The sequence below is a fragment of the Thalassophryne amazonica genome, chromosome 13 (genome assembly GCF_902500255.1).
Source record: "Thalassophryne amazonica chromosome 13, fThaAma1.1, whole genome shotgun sequence".
Taxonomy (NCBI): Eukaryota; Metazoa; Chordata; class Actinopteri; order Batrachoidiformes; family Batrachoididae; genus Thalassophryne; species Thalassophryne amazonica.
Genome location: NC_047115.1, coordinates 33,364,458 through 33,384,788, shown reverse-complemented (window position 1 = coordinate 33,384,788; position 20,331 = coordinate 33,364,458). Strand labels below are relative to the sequence as shown.

General features: G+C 43.4%; 1 protein-coding gene across 1 annotated transcript in view; it reads left to right on the top strand.

Moving 5' to 3' along the window:
• The window catches only part of pcsk2 (proprotein convertase subtilisin/kexin type 2), a 103,253-nt gene that overhangs the window by 58,533 nt on the left and 24,389 nt on the right, over positions 1–20,331 (top strand). The window contains exons 7-10 of the mRNA XM_034184271.1: positions 2,174–2,262; positions 2,871–3,046; positions 16,110–16,325; positions 17,071–17,171. Of these exons, the coding sequence (XP_034040162.1) occupies positions 2,174–2,262; positions 2,871–3,046; positions 16,110–16,325; positions 17,071–17,171 (582 nt within the window). The remainder of the gene's footprint in view (positions 1–2,173; positions 2,263–2,870; positions 3,047–16,109; positions 16,326–17,070; positions 17,172–20,331) is intronic.

Here is a 20,331-nt window from a genome sequence, read left to right as displayed (position 1 = left end):
ATTAATAAATTTGATTTGATTTGATGCAGGTGCCTGGATGTTATGGGCCCCAGTAACTGAGAAATACCAAAGAGATACTCACATTTCACCTGGCTACAGCAGATGGTGTCATTTACTTTCCTAAGTTAAGTCCTAATTTACTTTCAAGAGGTGGTGATGAACAGGTTGTCTGCCTGGATTTTTGCCATCCATTATGTAAGGCTGTTCCGTAGTGTGGTGGACGTGGTGATGTGTGGCACCAGCCCATGGTGCCAGACCTGACCTGCCATTATGATGCTTCTGTAAAGGTGTCTTCCAATGAGGAGTGTCTCAAGCTTGGCGCACCCATCTTTGGACAGCTTTGCCCATTCCTCTTTGCAGCACCTCGCAAGCTCCATCAGGATGGATGGGGAGCGTCGAGAGATGTTCAATTGGATTCAGGTCTGGGCTCTGGCTGGGCCACTCAAGGACATTCACAGAGTTGTCCTGAAGCCACTCCTTTGATATCTTGGCTGTGTGCTTAGGGTCATTGTCTGTTGAAATATGAACCATCACCCCAGTCTGAGGTCAAAAGAGCTCTGTAGCAGGTTTTCATCCAGGATGTCTCTGTACATTGCTGCATTCATCTTTCCCTTAATCCTGACTAGTCTCCCAGTTCCGGTGTCCCGTCGAGATGAGGTGAACATTGAGATAAGGTGCATCGCGCTACTGCGTATGCGCACATCGCTCTACCCTGGACTTGAAGACGTCACCCATCAAGATGAGGTGCCTCGCGCAACTGCACATGGGGAGATGATGTAACTCGCTCGACGTGCAACTGCGCATGCACATTTTGTTTTTTCGTTTTCTCCTTCAAAGTTTTTTTTTTATTAATTGTATTCAGTGTATTTATAGCCTAGTAAGTAAAACATTTTCTGTATTTTACATTAGGAGCATAAATGTATGTATATTTTGCCTGTCGAAATAAGTTAACTCCAGGTTAAAAATACTTATCGTTTTGTAGTGAGTAGATTTTATACATTACTACCTTCGGATGAATAATTTATACATTTACTTGCCCATCAAAATAATCGAACTTCGTCAAGTAATTTTTTCAGTGCACACATATGCAGTTACATGAGGAACCTCATCTCGACGGTGCACCTCATCTCGACAGCACACCTGTTGAAAAACATCCCCACAGCATGATGCTGCCACCACCATGCTTCACTATAGGGATGGTGCCTGGTTTCCTCCAAACATGATGCCTGGCACTTACAGCGAACAGTTCAATCTTTATCTCAATCAGACCAGAATTTTGTTTCTCATGGTTAGAGAGTCCTTTGGGTGCCTTTTGGCAAACTCCATCAGAGCTGCCATATGCCTTTTACTCAGGAGTGGCTTCCATCTGGCCACTCTACAATACAGGCCTGATTGGTGGATTGCTGCAGAGATGGTTGTCCTTCTGCAAGGTTCTCCTCTCTCCACAGAGGAATGCTGGAGCTATGACTGACTTGACTTCATGCTTGGTCTGTCAATTGTGGGACCTTATATGTAGACAGGTGTGTACCTTTCCAAGTCATGTCCAATCAACTGAATTTACCCCAGGTGATTAGGGTTAGACTCCAATTAAAATATAGAAACATCTTAAGAATGGTCAGTGGAAACAGGATGTACCTGAGCTCAATTTTGAGCATGACAAAGGCTGTGAATACTTAAGTACATGTGATTTCTTTGTCTTTTTATTTGTAATGAATTTGCAAAAATCTGAAAAACTTTTTCACATTGTCATTATGGGGTACTGTGTGTAGAATTTTCTGAAAAAAAATTTAATCAATTTTATAATAAGGCTGTAACATAAAACTGTGGAAAAAGTGCAACATTGTATTGTATTGTGGTGTTGGTATATCGTTCCACCCCTAGTGTATACATATAATTCAAGGAATCTTGATGGGATTTCATGCATCCTATGAGCTTCTTGTTATCCTGTCATATAGCCTGCCCTTCAGGTTACAGAATTTGCATTTATACTAACTGTAATTGTATTACAGCTATGAGAAAGAAAATAAAAATCCTTATCTCATACTCACAATGTGCTCATTTGAAATCAAAGTCACAAAACATGCATCATATCGGAAAGAGACGCACTTCGTTCTGACTTCATAAAAATATATGCAAATGTTCTTCAGTGTATGCTCCTTTTTTCTGTCACTAGCCATGGTACACGGTGTGCTGGAGAGGTCTCTGCAGCAGCCAACAACAACATCTGCGGTGTGGGAGTCGCCTACAACTCCAAGGTGGCAGGTGCGTCTCATAATAACCCTGCAGCCTGGACAGTGAGATGAATAACAAGTAGCTGTTCTGATAAATAATGCAGTGAAAGGATGAATGTTATGACGACAGTGATTCACTCTGTGCCTCATCCATACACTTTAGACAATTGTGTAAGAATGGTGCTGAATGGCGTTACAATGAAGCACATTTAAAGTGTGGAGCCTCCATTTATCTAGTCATAGAAGTGATACAAATAGAAAAGGTTATTTTGAGGCAAATCAGTAAAGAAAAGTATATTTATGGCATATATAGTACCATTCAACTGCATTTCAAATGCTGCATACAAACACAAAAAGGCATTGGATTGGTGAATGGTGCAAATTCAACTATAAGAAAATAAAACCAACAACAAATTCCTCCAACCATCTCAGCAATCCTATAATCCAACCCTTTCTCCTCCAAACCTATAATCTACACCCAGACATGACGTTAAGTAATTTCCAGTGGATGTACATTGTTATCAACATCAACTCAGTACATCATTATCTCAAAGAGGTCCTCCTTTCACCTGTTTTGCCTGTTTGACATGAATGTACTTACCTAAACTAAATTACATATGGGTACTGACACATCACCAGGTATCAGGATGTTGGACCAGCCCTTTATGACTGACATCATTGAAGCATCATCTATCAGCCATATGCCACAGATTATCGACATCTACAGTGCCAGCTGGGGACCGACTGATGATGGAAAAACGGTGGATGGACCACGAGAGCTCACACTCCAAGCAATGGCTGATGGCGTCAACAAGGTGAGGGTACATCACGCCTGCTGAGGCTCAGATGAAGAGGTCTACATGATGCAAATGTGCTGATGTTGATTACAGGGTTGTTACTGACTACTGACTGGCCACTTTATAAGACATATAATTTCACAATGTCAGGGTGTGGTCTTAGTATCTCCTTTGTTCAAGAACTCTAAACCAGGATCAAATCTGTCCTGCTGATGTGGTTGTGGAAGCAGATCTCGTGCTTCTTCATGCATGCTGCACACGTGCATCCGCCCACACATACAGCTACCAATGCCACTGCATATTATTTCCTTGATTAGTAATAATGCACCGTGCAGCCAGGGGCGGCTTGCTCTGAAATGATAACATCATGCAGGGTAGCAACTCTGTAATCTGCCTTTAGATTCTAATGTTTGACTACTGGATATACGCTGTTGTGTTCACTGAACCCGGTGCATGCTGTGCAAAAGAGCACTGTACATTAAGTTATGTTAGCTACTGGGTGACAGTGTGGTTCAGGCTGCCTTGCAAAGGATCTTTATTGTGCAATGTCAGTTTTATTCTCACCATATTTTCAGGTTTTATGTCACATCTTCAGAATCTTAGGGCCCTGTCCCACTGGCGTTTAGGAGGATTTGCGTATGGATTGCGCACAAAATTGGCCCATATTTGCCAAACATCCGTGTGTAACATACCTGTTTGAGTCGGTCGTCATCCGAACACGCCCGTGATCATCCGCAGAGGCACGCATGTCCGCAGCCAGGATTTTTGAGGTGTTCAAAGGTGATCAGGTGACCCTGAACCATCCCTTAGTTATTGCTGCTATAGACTTAGACTGCTGGGGGGTTCCCATGATGCATGGAGTGTTTCTTTCTCCTTTTGCTCTGTATGCACCACTCTGCATTTAATCATTAGTGATTGATCTCTGCTCCCCTCCACAGCATGTCTTTTTCCTTGTTCTCTCCCTCAGCCCCAACCAGTCCCAGCAGAAGACTGCCCCTCCCTGAGCCTGGTTCTGCTGGAGGTTTCTTCCTGTTAAAAGGGAGTTTTTCCTTCCCACTGTCGCCAAGTGCTTGCTCACAGGGGGTCGTTTTGACCGTTGGGGTTTTTACGTAATTATTGTATGGCCTTGCCTTACAATATAAAGCGCCTTGGGGCAAATGTTTGTTGTGATTTGGCGCTATATAAATAAAATTGATTGATTGATTGATTGATTGATTCAAAAATCTGCATGCTTACATACTCCATTCATACATCCATTACATACTCCACTCAATTCATACACAATACATACTCACTCTATGTGCTGTATATGTTGGGGAAAGTGTAGTGACACGGACCCACAACAGGGGGCGCAAATGAACGGTCAATAGATGAGCCAAAAGGTAACAATTTAATGTTGTGAATGTGCACAACGATTATACAGACAATCACAGAATCTGATAGCAGTCAATACACCAAGGTGACGTGTGGGCAGGCTCGAGGATAGAAGACGTCTGTCCTGAGAAGAGCCGGGACCACACGATTTCCACCGCCACAGAACCTGGTGAATACTGGAGCCGCCAAGTCCCGAATTCCCAGGTAATCACCGTCCCCAACTGTCGGATCTGGTACTGCTGGCAAGGAGGGCAAACAGTGAGATGTGGGTGTGTGCACACCCAGTAACAAAAACAGTCAGAAGGTGGAAAGTCACCTCCACCTCTAATCACACACTCGTGCAGCTTATCTGGTTTGGGTGTGAAGCGAAGCTGTCGCTGTTCACACCAAATGCCAATCCAGCAGATAAGGCACACCACAGGAAAACGGCTGAAAAAGAGTTCACACTATGACACAGTTTTAGATTCAGCAGAGAATTACCTTCACAGGTAGATGATATCTCGGCAGCGAGGTGGAGATGACGTCCGGTCTTTATGGAGTGAGATGATGAAGAGTAGATGGGTGACAGCTGTCAAGAGATAATGATTGACAGCTGTCACCCCCGGCTGTGTCCGTGGCGGCAGCGCCCTCTCGTGCCTGAAGCCCGCACTTCAGGCAGGGCGCCCTCTGGTGGTGGGCCAGCAGTACCTCCTCTTCTGGTGGCCTCTTCCTGGCGCCCGACCCGCTTATCCGGGTGACGGCGGTAGAAATCGGCCAGGAGGGCCGGATCCAGGATGAAGCTCCTCTTTACCCAGGAGCGTCCTTCGGGTCCATACCCCTCCCAGTCCACCAAATACTGGAACCCCCGGCCCATTTGACGGACGTCCAGGAGCCGGTGCACCGTCCAAGCCGGCTCCCCGTCGATGATCCGGGCAGGAGGCGGTGCCGGTCCGGGAGCACAGAGGGGTGAGGTGTGGTGAGGTTTGATTCGTGACACATGAAAAACCGGGTGGATCCGCAGTGAAGCTGGGAGTCGGAGCTTCACTGCAGCAGGACTGAGGATTTTGAGGATTTTGTATGGTCCAATGTACCTGTCCTTGAGCTTCGAGGAGTCCACCTGGAGGGAGATGTCCTTTGTGGATAGCCACACCTCCTGCCCGGGCTGGTAAGCAGGGGCCGGGGACCGCCGACGGTCTGCTTGGGTCTTCGCCCTCGTCCGGGCCTTCAACAAGGCAGAACGGGCGGAGCGCCACACCCGACGGCACTTCCGCAGGTGGGCCTGGACCAAGGGCACACCGACCTCTCCCTCCACCACGGGAAACAATGGGGGCTGATACCCCAAACACACCTCAAATGGGGAGAGGCCGGTGGCAGAGGACACCTGGCTGTTATGCACATACTCGATCCAGGCCAGATGTTTACTCAAGGCCGTCGGGTGTGCGGATGTCACACAGCGCAGGGCTTGCTCCAATTCCTGATTGGCCCGTTCTGCCTGTCCATTGGTCTGCGGGTGATACCCGGACGAGAGGCTCACGGTGGCCGCCAGTTCCCAGCAGAAGCTCCTCCAGACGTGTGAGAAAAACTGGGGACCACGATCAGAGACGATGTCGGTAGGTATCCCATGCAGACGGACGACGTGGTGGACCAGGAGGTCTGCAGTCTCCTGGGCTGTGGGGAGCTTCGGGAGGGCCACAAAGTGGGCCGCCTTGGAGAATCGGTCCACTATCGTGAAGATGGTCATCATGCCCTGGGACGGTGGGAGGCCCATGACAAAATCCAGACCGATGTGGGACCAGGGGCGATGAGGCACAGGAAGTGGCTGAAGAAGTCCCTGTGCCTTCTGGTGGTCTGCCTTGCCCCTGGCACAGGTGGTGCAGGCCTGGATATATTCCCGGATGTCGGCCTCCAGGGACGCCCACCAGAAGCGCTGCCGGACCACTGCCATGGTCCTTCGCACCCCCGGATGACAGGAGAGCTTAGAACCGTGACAGAAATCCAAGACAGCAGCCCTGGCCTCTGGTGGGACGTAGAGCTTGTTCTTTGGCCCAGTTCCGGGGTCCGGGCTCCATGCCAGGGCCTCCCGGATGGTCTTCTCCACGTCCCAGCTGAGGGTGGCCACAATAGTGGACTCCGGTATGATGGGCTCCGGTGGGTCTGACAGCTCAGTCTTGACTTCATCTTCATGCACCCGGGACAAGGCATCCGATCTCTGGTTCTTGGTCCCGGGGCGGTAGGTGATTCGGAAGTCAAAACGCCCGAAGAACAGTGACCAGCGGGCTTGCCTGGGGTTCAGCCGCTTGGCGGTCCTGATATACTCCAGGTTCCGATGGTCAGTGAAAACTGTGAATGGCACAGACGCTCCCTCCAACAGGTGTCTCCACTCCTCAAGAGCCTCTTTCACCGCAAGGAGTTTTCCATTGCCGACGTCATAGTTCCGTTCAGCTGGGGTCAACCTGCGAGAAAAGTAGGCACATGGGTGAAGAACCTTATCGGTCTCTCCGCTCTGGGATAGCACGGCTCCTATCCCTGAGTCAGAGGTGTCCACTTCAACCACAAACTGGCGGCTAGGGTCGGGCTGCACCAGAACTGGTGCAGACGAGAACCGGCGTTTCAACTCCTTGAACGTGGCTTCGCACCGATCCGACCAGGTGAAGGGGACTTTTGGAGAGGTCAGGGCTGTCAGGGGGCTAACTACCTGACTGTAGCCCTTAATGAACCTCCTGTAGAAATTTGCAAAGCCGAGGAACTGTTGCAGCTTCCTACGGCTTGTTGGTTGGGGCCAATCTCTCACCGCCGCAACCTTGGCCAGATCAGGGGCGACGGAGTTGGAGGAGATGATGAACCCCAGGAAGGACAAAGAGATGCGGTGAAACTCACACTTCTCGCCCTTCACAAACAGCCGGTTCTCCAACAACCGCTGCAGGACGTGACGTACATGCTGGACATGAGTCTCGGGGTCCGGGGAAAAGATGAGTATGTCATCCAGATATACGAAGACGAATCGGTGCAGGAAGTCCCGCAAGACGTCATTTACCAATGCTTGGAACATCGCGGGGGCGTTAGTGAGGCCGAACGGCATGACCAGGTACTCAAAATGACCTAATGGGGTGTTGAATGCCGTCTTCCATTCGTCTCCCTTCCGGATCCGAACCAGGTGGTACGCATTCCTAAGGTCCAGTTTGGTGAAAATTTGGGCTCCATGCAGGGGCGTGAACACTGAATCCAACAGGGGTAAAGGTTATCGATTACGAACCGTTTTGTCATTCAGCCCCCTGTAATCAGTGCATGGACAGAGTCCGCCATCTTTCTTGCCCACAAAAAAGAAACCTGCACCCATCGGGGAGGTGGAATTCCAGATCAACCCAGCAGCTAATGAGTCCCGGATGTAGGTCTCCATTGATTCGCACTCAGGACATGAGAGATTGTACAGCCTGCTGGACGGGAACTCAACGCCCGGGACCAAATCAATGGCACAATCGTACGGATGGTGCAGAGGAAGGGTGAGCGCCAGATCCTTGCTGAAGACGTCAGCAAGATCGTGGTACTCAACCAGCACCGCCATCAGATTGGGAGGGACTTTAACCTCCTCATTAGCATTTACACCGGGAGGAACCGAGGATCCTAAACAATTCCGGTGGCAGGTTTCACTCCACTAAGCCACAACCTCAGACAGCCAATCAATCCGGGGATTGTGTTTAATCATCCATGGGAAGCCCAAAATCACACGGGAGGTAGAAGGAGTTACAAAAAACTCAATCTCCTCCCGGTGATTCCCAGACACTACCAGGGTTACAGGTAGTGTCTTGTGTGTGATAAAAGGGAGAAGAGTGCCATCTAGTGCTCGCACCTTCACTAGCGAAGAAAGCGCCACCAGAGGGAGCCCTACCTCCCTTGCCCATCTGCTATCCAGCAGATTCCCTTCTGACCCTGTGTCCACCAGTGCTGGGGCTTGAAGGGTTAAATCCCCGCTCAGGATTGTAACTGGGACCCACAACAGGGGGCGCAAATGAACGGTCAATAGATGAGCCAAAAGGTAACAATTTAATGTTGTGAATGTGCACAACGATTATACAGACAATCACAGAATCTGATAGCAGTCAATACACCAAGGTGACGTGTGGGCAGGCTCGAGGATAGAAGACGTCTGTCCTGAGAAGAGCCGGGACCACACGATTTCCACCGCCACAGAACCTGGTGAATACTGGAGCCGCCAAGTCCCGAATTCCCAGGTGATCACCGTCTCCGACTGTCGGATCTGGTACTGCTGGCGAGGAGCACAAACAGTGAGATGTGGGTGTGTGCACACCCAGTAACAAAAACAGTCAGAAGGTGGAAAGTCACCTCCACCTCTAATCACACACTTGTGCAGCTCCTGTTAAACCACTTATCTGGTTTGGGTGTGAAGCGAAGCCGTCGCTGTTTACACCAAACGCCAATCCAGCAGATAAGGCACACCACAGGAAAACGGCTGCAAAAGAGTTCAGACTATGACACAGTTTTAGATTCAGCAGAGAATTACCTTCACAGGTAGATGATATCTTGGCAACGAGGTGGAGATGACGTCCGGTCTTTATGGAGTGAGATGATGAAGTGTAGATGGGTGACAGCTGTCAAGAGATAATGAGTGACAGCTGTCACCCCCGGCTGTGTCCGTGGCGGCAGCGCCCTCTCGTGCCTGAAACCCGCACTTCAGGCAGGGCGCCCTCTGGTGGTGGGCCAGCAGTACCTCCTCTTCTGGTGGCCCACACAACAGTATATCTGCCGTTAACCACTGATATCTGCAGCTGACGGGGATTTGCAGCTTGGCAGCAGACCGGGACAGTGTGTAAAACAGATATATATCGTGCCCATCATGTCCACATCACAAACTAAAATATGTTGTAGCGAATGCATACAAATTGGCCACGAATAAAGCATTTTTATTACATCTGCTTTGCAGCTGATTTGCGGACAATCTGTGAATGCATAACAAACACGTCACGTAAACCCAAAGTACTATATGTGGCAGAAAGCGACATACCATCCAGTCAGTGACAGTCCGGCTGTGTCAATCCACAAAGACGTAATAGCTGCTGCAATCCAGGACTTTTATTTAACACCAACAAAAGGAAGAGTTGCCGTTTAGCCACAACTCACGCTGAAGTCTGTTTTCTGTGACACTCTAAAAAAAAACAAACAAACAAAAAAAAACACTGTCTCACACCCCGAGCAGCTTCCCCCCTCCCTTCAACTTCTCCAAGTCCAGCAAATGCTCCAGAGGCTGTATTGTTGGTGTGAATAGTGATTCCGAAAGGAGCAAGTGCACTTCTTTTATGACCGCAGTGCAGATGCCGTGCACACGCAACACGTGCGCGATGCATTCATAATACACTTGTAATACTGCCGTGATAATCTCAATGTGTCGGATCAGTTTCCTCACTACATGTGTTATATAACCGTGATTGTTCATCATATATTCACATTTGTCATTTTTGGCCATTTTTGTTGCGGACGACAACGAACGCCCGTAATTTGTGTACTCAATTCATGCACAGTTAATCTTCCCCCCAGTGGGACAGGGCCCTTACAATTGTATGATTATATTGCAGAACTCCATATATATGGGCCCTCATTTATCAAACGGTGCACAGAAAAGGTTCTAAGTGCTGTTGTACAAACAAAATTTAGTCTGTCAGTTAAAAAAAAACGAAAAAAAAAACAGTATTTGTCAAACAGGTGGATGTCAGCTGGAAGCACATCAGTACATTTCAATTGTTGATAATCTGACATGTTCTAAAACACATGCTTGTGCAAGTTCATAATTATTTGTATTCATAAATGCCTTCACTTAAAATATGTGGTAACAAAACATCAGTTTAAGACCAGTTTAACATAAGACAGTGAAGAAAATCACCTTTTGTGAAATGGAGATGGAGGCCCTCGTGTGTGCTCACAGCAGTGAGACAAAAATATGAAAAATAAATCAAATAAATATGTCATTGGTTCTTCCACCAGTAGTTTTAAACCCCTTCATCCATGACAAACATTCACTCATGGTTTCATGTTGTTTCTTCATTTCAGCATCTAAACCATTTATAGACATAATTTAACAAGCTTGAAGAGGCTTTAACAAGCTCACCACAACAATTGTCATAAAACAGATTAAGTAGAATAATTATTCATTGTTACAGTTGTCTCAGAATCCTTTGCACTCCTGTGATGATACCACACTGCTGTCTTTATTAAGATAAAATCCTCCCCAAAGAAAGTTGATAAGTGAAAGTAACGTGGGGCCATTTTCAATGTAAAAATGCAGTTGGAAAAATAATTAATTCATGCCTTAAAGTAACAGGCAGAGATTGAGGTGTTTGTTGATGGTAAAAGTCTTTATTTGTTGATTTTTTTATTTAAACACTTAGGTGAAATGCTGGTGTTTAGTTCACACAAAAGTCTTTTATAGGTTATGACACCAATGAGGCTACATGTCTGTTTCTAACACAACGTAATTACTAATTCTGTACTTGTTACTGAAAGGACATAAAGAACACGTCGATGAGGTTGCATGTTCTTGCAGTTCCCCTGTTCTTCCACTAGATGCTGTGTGGACACATGGTCAAACCTGTGTGTCCATTTACACACACCCCTAAGTCCAAGTGGATAAATTCCATACTTTACATAGAAATGTTTGTACTCACAGTTTAAACACAATCTGTGCATATGAATGGTTGATAAATGAAGGCCCGGGGCTCTTGCTTAATCTGTGACATGCTCATGGTTTTTGTGGGCACAGCCACATGAACTTTGCATGAGAGATGGAAAGATGTCACCTTTTGTCAGAGAGAAGGCCTGGATGACCAGCAGCAGCTCTTTTCTATTTAAAGCAACAGACACAAAGAACTGGATGCCTGCAGTGTATAATATGACCCCTTTTAAGGTTTAGATTTGGAAAATTAATGAGTCAGGAAATGCATTTTTTTTTTTTTTTGTATATTGTGAGACAGACCATCACACCCCAATGGCTGTTATGCACTGGAGCCACGTGTGGCGAGATTTATGACATGGAATCACTCTGAGTCTTGATTGGCAACCACCTGCTGTTCCTTCCCAAGTGCAGGAACAACAGACTGAAAAACTCCTTTGTCCCTTATGCCATCAGACTCTACAAGTCCTCACTCAGGGGGAAGAGTAACAGGAAGACAGAGGTCAGGAATGAGAGGAACAGAAGTAGCCAGTAAACCAGTAACGATCTGTATGTCTGGTATTTATATTGTGTATTTATATTTGCAAACTGTTTTTGTTTTTTTACTTTCACTTTTGATATGCTGTGTGCTTCGTATCCTATGTTATACAATGCTGCTGGAACCTTAATTTCCCTGAGGGAGTCTTCACAAGAGTCAATAAAATCCTATCTAATCTAATATAGTCTAATGTAATCTAATCTAATATAATCTAGTAAGTAAGTCCCTTCGGCTGCTCCCTTGTTTTGCACTCGGGGTCGCCACAGCAAATCCAAGGTGGATCTGCATGTTGAATTGGCACAGGTTTTACACCAGATGCCCTTCCTGACGCAACTCCACATTACATGGAGAAATGTGGCAGGGGTGGGATTTGAACCTGGAACCTTCTGAACAGAAACCAAGTGCATTAACCACTTGGCCACTACCCCTGCTTAATGTAATATAATCTAATCCTCCTAAATTTCCCAGTCACACTAATGTAAAAATAGGACAGCAACTCATTGTGCAACTAGGAAAAGGAATCATGGTCAACTGGTGATTGCAGTGAATCATATAGTTGCTTTTGACTTGTTACACAGAATTGTGGGCACCAACTGGTTGAGTGTGCAGCACTGTCAACCTCCATGTTTGTTTGCACAGGTTGCAAACAATTGCTGTTTAATTTTGAACCCAGGCACAATTCCTACATCTTGCAAATAGTTAAAGTCAGCCAGTGACTTATTGCAAACCACACATATATGGGCAGATCAGCTCCACTCACCACTCACCTGATCATAATCACAATAATTGTTATTCTTAATGGGTAATTACAGACACTGACACTACTGCAGCCAGTATCTGCGGCTGCAACTAAGTGCTGCTGTGTGAATGAAATCTGCAGGTCACTGTCCTTAGTGCTGAAATGCATCCACAAAGAAAAGTACAAAAAAGGAGAAGGAGCCAGATCACATCCCTTATGAATGCCAGAATTTACTGAGATGTCCCAGACTATGCTTCCACTCTGCACAGCACTTACACTACCTATGTACATTCTGGCTATGATGTCCAGCAGCTTGATGGGGATCCTGCAAATTTTTGGAATGTCCCACAGATCAGCCTGGCCAACCAAAACATTTAAACATTTAACATGTTCAAATCAACATAGCCTACTGTCTACTGCTGCTGTCTGCATGACTACTATCATGATATATTGAAATAAATCAATATAAAGGGGTGGAGTCAAGATATTTTGCAACTTTTGTTTGACAAGAAGGGCTGTTTTGGAGTCTTGGCGAACATATCAAGTCAAATGACTCTCCTTTTATTTGAGGATGTGCATTGGACAAAATAAAGCTTGTGCAGTACACAAGTTCATTTATCAAATTCAGATAGAGGAATGTAAATAAGCAGAGTGTAGGGAGTGACATACTCATCCTCGACTTGATCCATTGTTTGGAGAAACAGGTGCAGCATTTATTAAGCTCCAAAACTCTGGGCTGAGCTGTTTCATATTCCAAGGTACTATGTTCGTAACAGAAAAGCTATATATATATATATATATATATATATATATATATATATATATATATATATATATATATATATATATATATATATATATATATATATATATATATATATTTGTGGTGCATTCAAATATACAGGACAGTTTTTTCATTACAGAAAGCAAATACAGAGACAACAAAAACTGCTTTTTTAATACTTTTTACCCATTTATGCTTCTATGCAGGGTGTCAGCAGATTCACTGTGTTAATTTAACACTGACAGTGTTAAATTAACACGAGTGATTTTGCTGCATATTACTCCAAAACTAACAAATGTGTGTTTAGAAAGGGGCTGAAACAGATACATAAAAAAAATAGTTAATGCTGAAATGTTTGTCTTGTGTATCATGTCTTGTTGCCAATTTTGTTGGTTTTTAATTGGAAATCTTTCAGTAAAAATACTTGGGATTTGGGGTGATGGTCTGGAGCAGCCATTCCCAAACTGGTATTATCTCACTGCATTGTGATTGTTGGTGACAAATTGCAAACAGTATTTGAGAGGGGAGTTTCCAAAATGTCTTGATATGTTTGCGGAGGTTCTTAATTTCTTGGCATGTTCAAAAAATTTGCACGACAAATCTTCTCTCAAAATAGACAGAGTTGTCACTGGCATCCTGAACCCTTCTCAGTTTAGTTTCCATGCATAAAATGAGACAATCTGTGAGAGGTTGATGACACACTCTTCTTTTTACACGGTGCATCCAAAAAGTATTCACAGCGCTTCAGTTTTTCCACATTTTGTTATGTTACAACCTTATCCCAGAATGGATGAAATGCATTTTTCCTGTCAAACCTCTAAACACAATACCCCATAATGACAATATATATATATATATATATATATATATATATATATATATATATATATATATATATATATATATATATATATATATATATATATATATATATATATATATATATATATATAAAAGGAAGAAATTCCATGAAGTATTCACAGCCTTTGCCATGAAGCTCAAAATTGAGCTCAGGTACATCCTGTTTTCAATGACCATTCTTGAAATATTTATACAGCTTAATTGAGTCCACCTGAGGTAAATTCAGTTGACTGGACATGATTTGGAAAGGCACACACTTGTCTACATATAAAGTCCCACAGTTGACAGTGCATGTCAGAGCACAAACCAAGCATGAAGTCAAAGGAATTGTCTGTAGACCTCTGAGACATGGTTGTCTCAAGGCACAAGTCTTGGGAAGGGTACAGAAACATTTCTGCTGCTTTGAAGGTCCCAATGAGCGCAGTGGCCTTCAACTTCTGTAAATGGAAGAAGTTCTTATCCACCAGGACTCTTCCTAGAGCTGCCTGCCATGGCTAAACTGAGTGATCGGTGGAGAAGGCTCTTAGTCAGGGAGGTGACCAAGAACCTGATGGTCACTCTGTCAGAGCTCCAACATTCCCCTGTGGAGAGAGGAGAACCTTCCAGAAGGACAACCACCTCTGCAGCAATCCACCAATCAGGCCTGTATGGTAGATTGGCCAGACGGAAGCCACTCTGGTCTGATGTGATCACATTTTCATTATGGGGTGTTGTGAGTACAATTTTGAGGGAAAAAATGAATTTATTCTATTTTGGAATAAGGCCATAACATAAAATGTAGAAAAAGTGAAGCTCTGTGAATACTTTCTGGATGCACTGTATGATAGGAGAGGAATTGTACTTCTGGTGTGATCATGGCCAAGTGAGTCTAGCAGGTAAAGGATGGCATCCTCAGCATTCAGCATGATTTCAAGTGAAAACTGTTACTAATTTGTATATTTCCTCACAAATCTGTGTCTCCTACTACTGGCCAACAGTCACAGCCCAGTGAGATACCACACAGGAATGCCAGAGACCACTGTGAAATCTAAAAATCTTATGGGGCCTACCCAATCCTTTGATCACAATTTTGATGAACACATGAGACTCAGACATTATGTTAAACTAGTTCAGATAAATGGAAATAAATGGAATGGAAATAAAATCTCATGGCATTGTTTGTGTTACTACTGATTATATAAAGAGAAATTCATGAATAAAATTTTCTATAATAAAAAATATGGTTTATAAATTATAATGGATGAGAATAGAATGAATTAAAATACATATTTTAGGTCATTTTAAAGTTAATTAAAATGTTGAAAATCAAATGTAGTTTTATTTATTTATTTGTAATGACCGCTCTTGGTTAATATGCAATTTGACAAGGGGGCTGCAGCCCACATTTTTGGACCTACTGGTCTGAGAAACAGCCTTTCTCAAAGAGCGGTCTGTGTGCGACTGCTAGTGGTCTGTGAGTATACTGGCTAAAGTTTTGAGGCTGTTTAAACACGACGCCACAGCCTAATGGATAGTAATATACTTTTGGAGTTGTAAATAGACCTATTGTTTTTGGATATTTGGGGAGTTAGGTGGTCTGCCAGATTTGTTTTTATTGGTTAAGTGGTCCTTGGTCTGGAAAAAAATTTGAGAAATACTAGTTAAGAGGTTAGAGAAGTAGGCTTGTGGCCAGAGGATCCTGGGCTTGAGTACCTGTGAGACAGGAAAATCACTATGCACCAGAGGTGGGACAAAGTCACCATCAAGTCATCAATCTGCAAGTCCCAAGTCAAGTCTCAAGTCAGCTGACTTTAGACTTGACTTGGGACTTGCTGATTCATGGCTTGAAAGTGACTTGATAGTGACTTCATCTCACCTCTGCCATGCACCCTTGGGTTAGGACTTGAATCCCATAGTTGCCCCCATTGTGCAGTTGAGCACCCTGACATCAGTGTGTGTGTCTGTCTGACTGGGTGAATGTGAGGCATTACTGTAAAGTGATTTGAGCGGGCACTTTGGATGGGGAAACACAAAATAAATTCAGTCCATTTAACATAAAATTCCTGATTCCAGCTTGATTCCACACAACACTGAAGCGTACTGTTACATCACTGCACTTTGATGGTATTGGAATGGTATTGGTTTTAGGGACGAGGAGGAAAAGGCAGCATCTACGTGTGGGCGTCAGGAGATGGCGGTAGCTATGATGACTGCAACTGTGACGGTTATGCCTCAAGCATGTGGACAATCTCCATCAACTCAGCCATCAACGATGGGCGCACTGCCCTGTACGATGAGAGCTGCTCCTCCACGCTGGCGTCCACCTTCAGCAACGGACGCAAGAGGAACCCAGAGGCCGGCGTTGTGAGTTTATGAACCAAAATGTTTGCACATGTGCATAGCTGATGTTTTGGATATTTTACAGTTCAGAAAACTGTCTTTTTCCCAGCTACATGAACATGTATAATGCCAGCACTCATTCTGTGACTCAACATTTCACTCTGCATGCTGTCAGGAGGCGGAATGAGGGAAGACATATGCTGTAATTACAGGCTGTTTGTGAAAAATTATAGTTCAGGTGAAGAAGTGCTGACTACCATAGCAGACAGGATATAGTGTCACGAAGAAAGAGGACAAAAGACGATTTTCTGCAAGAAAAGGGACAGCTGATGCATGATGGATGTTCTTTCTTTTTATTAAGGTCAGGACCTTAATTATTAATGCTGTCAAAGGAAATAGATTTATATCAGTGCATATGCTGAGAACATTTACTGACAGTCTTTAAAACAATGTTGCATTTAAAAAAATGAATTCCCTAAACCGCAGAATTAGCCGTGTTTGCATTATGATTATGCAAATCACCCTCGGCTGTTGACAGTCATGGCTCTTCTCTGGAGTTTCTCCCTCTAATTACATTCAATCTGTTGTTATTTCTAATTAAACATCAAATAAAAACTATTTATTCAGTAAATATCAACATAACCTGTGTACTGACATGAGTGTAGCAGCTTGGCTTACACATATTCACACTCTTTAGAAATCAGAAGGATTTTTACTGGTTAGTATTTAATACAGATTTTCTTCACTTCCCATGACTGTGTTATTACAGGCCACCACAGACTTGTATGGTAACTGTACGCTGCGTCATTCAGGAACATCAGCAGCAGCTCCAGAGGCAGCCGGTGTCTTTGCTCTCGCTCTCGAGGCTAAGTATGTTCTTTACGTTTCCTCCCATGCAGTTGCAAGAAATGTGATTATTGATTTGGAGTGATTATCAATAGAGGCGCTCTGCACAGCATTACGGCCCCGAGGGAACATCTGTTACATCCCTCAATGTTTCTGTCAGCCGAAGTGTTTGCCATTAAGACAACAGAGCAGCCGATAGTTTGTAGAATGAGCCTGCAAGAAGTGCACAACACAGTGCAAGTGTCCTTGCTACTGGACTAACAATGCATTTGTTATTTCCATGCCCAGTGCCCAAGTTTATGTAAGTAGCAAGTATAGTTGCGCTCATTTGTGCGCCCATGGGTGCATTGGTTAAAAAACAGGTGTGGAGAATGCGATTGTGCAATAGACCAGCAAAAACCTTGTATAAAGTCAAGCACAGTTTTTCTACTATTTAAATGCAAAAATATTCAGCTGCAACTCTTATGGGTGGGTTCACAACATACACTGTGACCACACAGATGTGCACTGGTGCATCATGCTTCCAGTAAATTAGAATGAAAAGAAAAATGAATACAATTTGAGTGAAACCTGTTGCAAAAGGAGCCATGGTGCCTAGGTGGAGTTGGGCGAATGTTGTGGGGTGTGGTGGTAGTGGGGGAGGTCTCTGTGCCTGGTGGGATATGGAAGAGAGTGGGTTGTCAGAATAGGTTGATGAGGAAGTGTTGGAGAATTAGGTGCTTGCATGCTTCACCTCAGGGAGCCATGGTGGATAATTCAATTCAGTGTATTCATTGAAGTAAATAAATAAACTGTAACCCTTTTTTGGATAAGCGCTAGTCTTGTAAATGATCTACTTGGACATTCGGATACTCCCTCACTTTCATTTCTTATTCCATCACCTAAATACCAATGCACCAGATGCAGGTCCAGTTGTATGATAAAGGGAATGATATATGGCAACCAGATTCATTTAATGTATGTTTTAGTTAAAAACAGGCTCATAAGTAATTAAGTGATGAGGTACAATCCCTTTACATCCTGTGGCCTAGCTTGTGCTCAGGTTCTGTGGTGTATAAATAGCAAAGTGGAGTGAGACACGACTCAAATGCACTTGCACGGTGTGCTTTTAACACTGCATCGTAGATCATCAAGTCAGGACCCTCATAGTTTCTTTTTATTCTTTTTAAAAAGTTTCAAGTCCTAAAATAAACTAATAATTTCTCCACATCACTAACTTCATATTTATCATGAAGGACTGCAAAGTAACCTAAATGCTACAGTACATCTGCTGTTATCTGCTACTACTACTGTTATTATTGTTGTTAGTATGGATGTGCTTGTGCCAAGGACAAAAATTACACATGGATCCATGCAAGCCTGTTATTTCAATGCATTTTTTTGGGGGTGGGGGGGGACAAACAGTTTATATATTGTTAAGATTGGCTCAGCACTTGTAATTTATTTATTCGGCACTGCTCTTATGTTTGAAGTGGAGAAAGCCTGAGCTGGATGATGAAACACTCCACAGTACTCAGTCGGCTGCTTATCATGGTGTTGATAACTGTGTAGGTTAAGAGAAAACCTGTTCCAGAGAGTTTCATCAGAATCATTTATTGCAAAACAATGATTTAAGAACAGAGATAATTCTGCAGTGACCCCAAAGACCCATGTCAGTCAGTGAATATAATTGATTTTTTAAAATAATGTATTTGATAAAAATAGTTGTGAGATCATTTCTGACCACTGGTGTGTGCTAAAATTTAATAATTAAAGCATCACAGTTTCAACAATATGATAAATGACTGTCACGTTAACAGCTGACACTGGCCTGTTAAAATGGGTGGAGTTTCAAGCTTTGCGCTACTGTTTTCTCAGTGCATTGCAAGATTTAATTATTTAATAAAATCTCTCACTGAGATGCAGCTGATGTTCCTTGATGGAGGGATACCTATGAGTAGAATGCAGTATTTGCTTGAAAAACAAACAAACAAACAAACAAACAAACAAACAAACAAACAAACAAACAAACAAACAAACAAACAAACAAACAAACAAACAAGTTCATTTTTGGGCATGCTATACATACCAATTGGCTAGCCTAGCATTGAGACATAGTCACTGCACTAAAATAAGGTGACCAGATGTGAAAACTGTGACATTTGCAATTTGGTTGTCATTATGCCATTGCAACATTTAGTGAAATTCAAAAATGTTGACATTTCATTTATTTTGATCATGCTGTTGTACTGACCATTATTGTTTTACACCTGGATGTACATTATACTGATCTTTTTAGAAGCATTTACTCTTCTGCAGCAGATTTTTTTTAAATTAGGTGAAGTATCACAGCTAGGGTTGCCAACTGTATACACTGAAAAACAGAATCATTCTGTATTTGGTAAGTAAAATATGTGTCCTGTATTGAACTGATACGGAACTTTATCCTTTTTTATGTTGAGAATCAAATAGACGGTATATATTCAATGAATGACAGGGTGATTTGTATTACAATTTCCAGTAATGCGCTTATCTCATTGATTGAAGCACTGTCACTCAGCGTTGCTTGCTTAGGAGATACCGGAAGAGACAGTCTCGCAACAACAGACATGGACAATACTGGTTTGGATGCCGAGGTAGGGGAATTGAGCACAGCAGGGAGTACTCTCTCTGTTAATACTCTCGCAATGAAAAAGAGGAGAAGGAGATGTCTGCAAAAGTATAGACCCAAATGAGTAAAAAGAAAATGCATCACTTGAAAACATACATGATAATGTTTACAAGGTGCATTGCACCTTCTGCTGGCCATCTTTTTCAATAGCACATGGTGGATTGTCCAAAGTCATCGTTTTTCTAAAATGTCTAAAACTTCTAAAATGATGCCCTTTAAATTCATAGTGAAAAGCAATCTCTACATCATGAATTAGAAGAAATAAAAACCTAAAAGCCAAAATGATGGTGCAGTAAGTGCCCCCTTTATTATACATGAAGTTTAACCAGTCTTCTTCAGACAAGTTGAGGGATGGATACATGAACATTTCCAAAACACTGATTATGTTTTGGACTTAAATTAGATTTTTTCAAAAAAAAAAAAAAAAAAAAAGATAATTGCACTGGCACTGGAATTTTAATTTCTATATTTTAAATGGTTGAATTTGTTTTATCCCAGACAGCAAATGGATCCGGTCCGGATGTAGTCCAACAT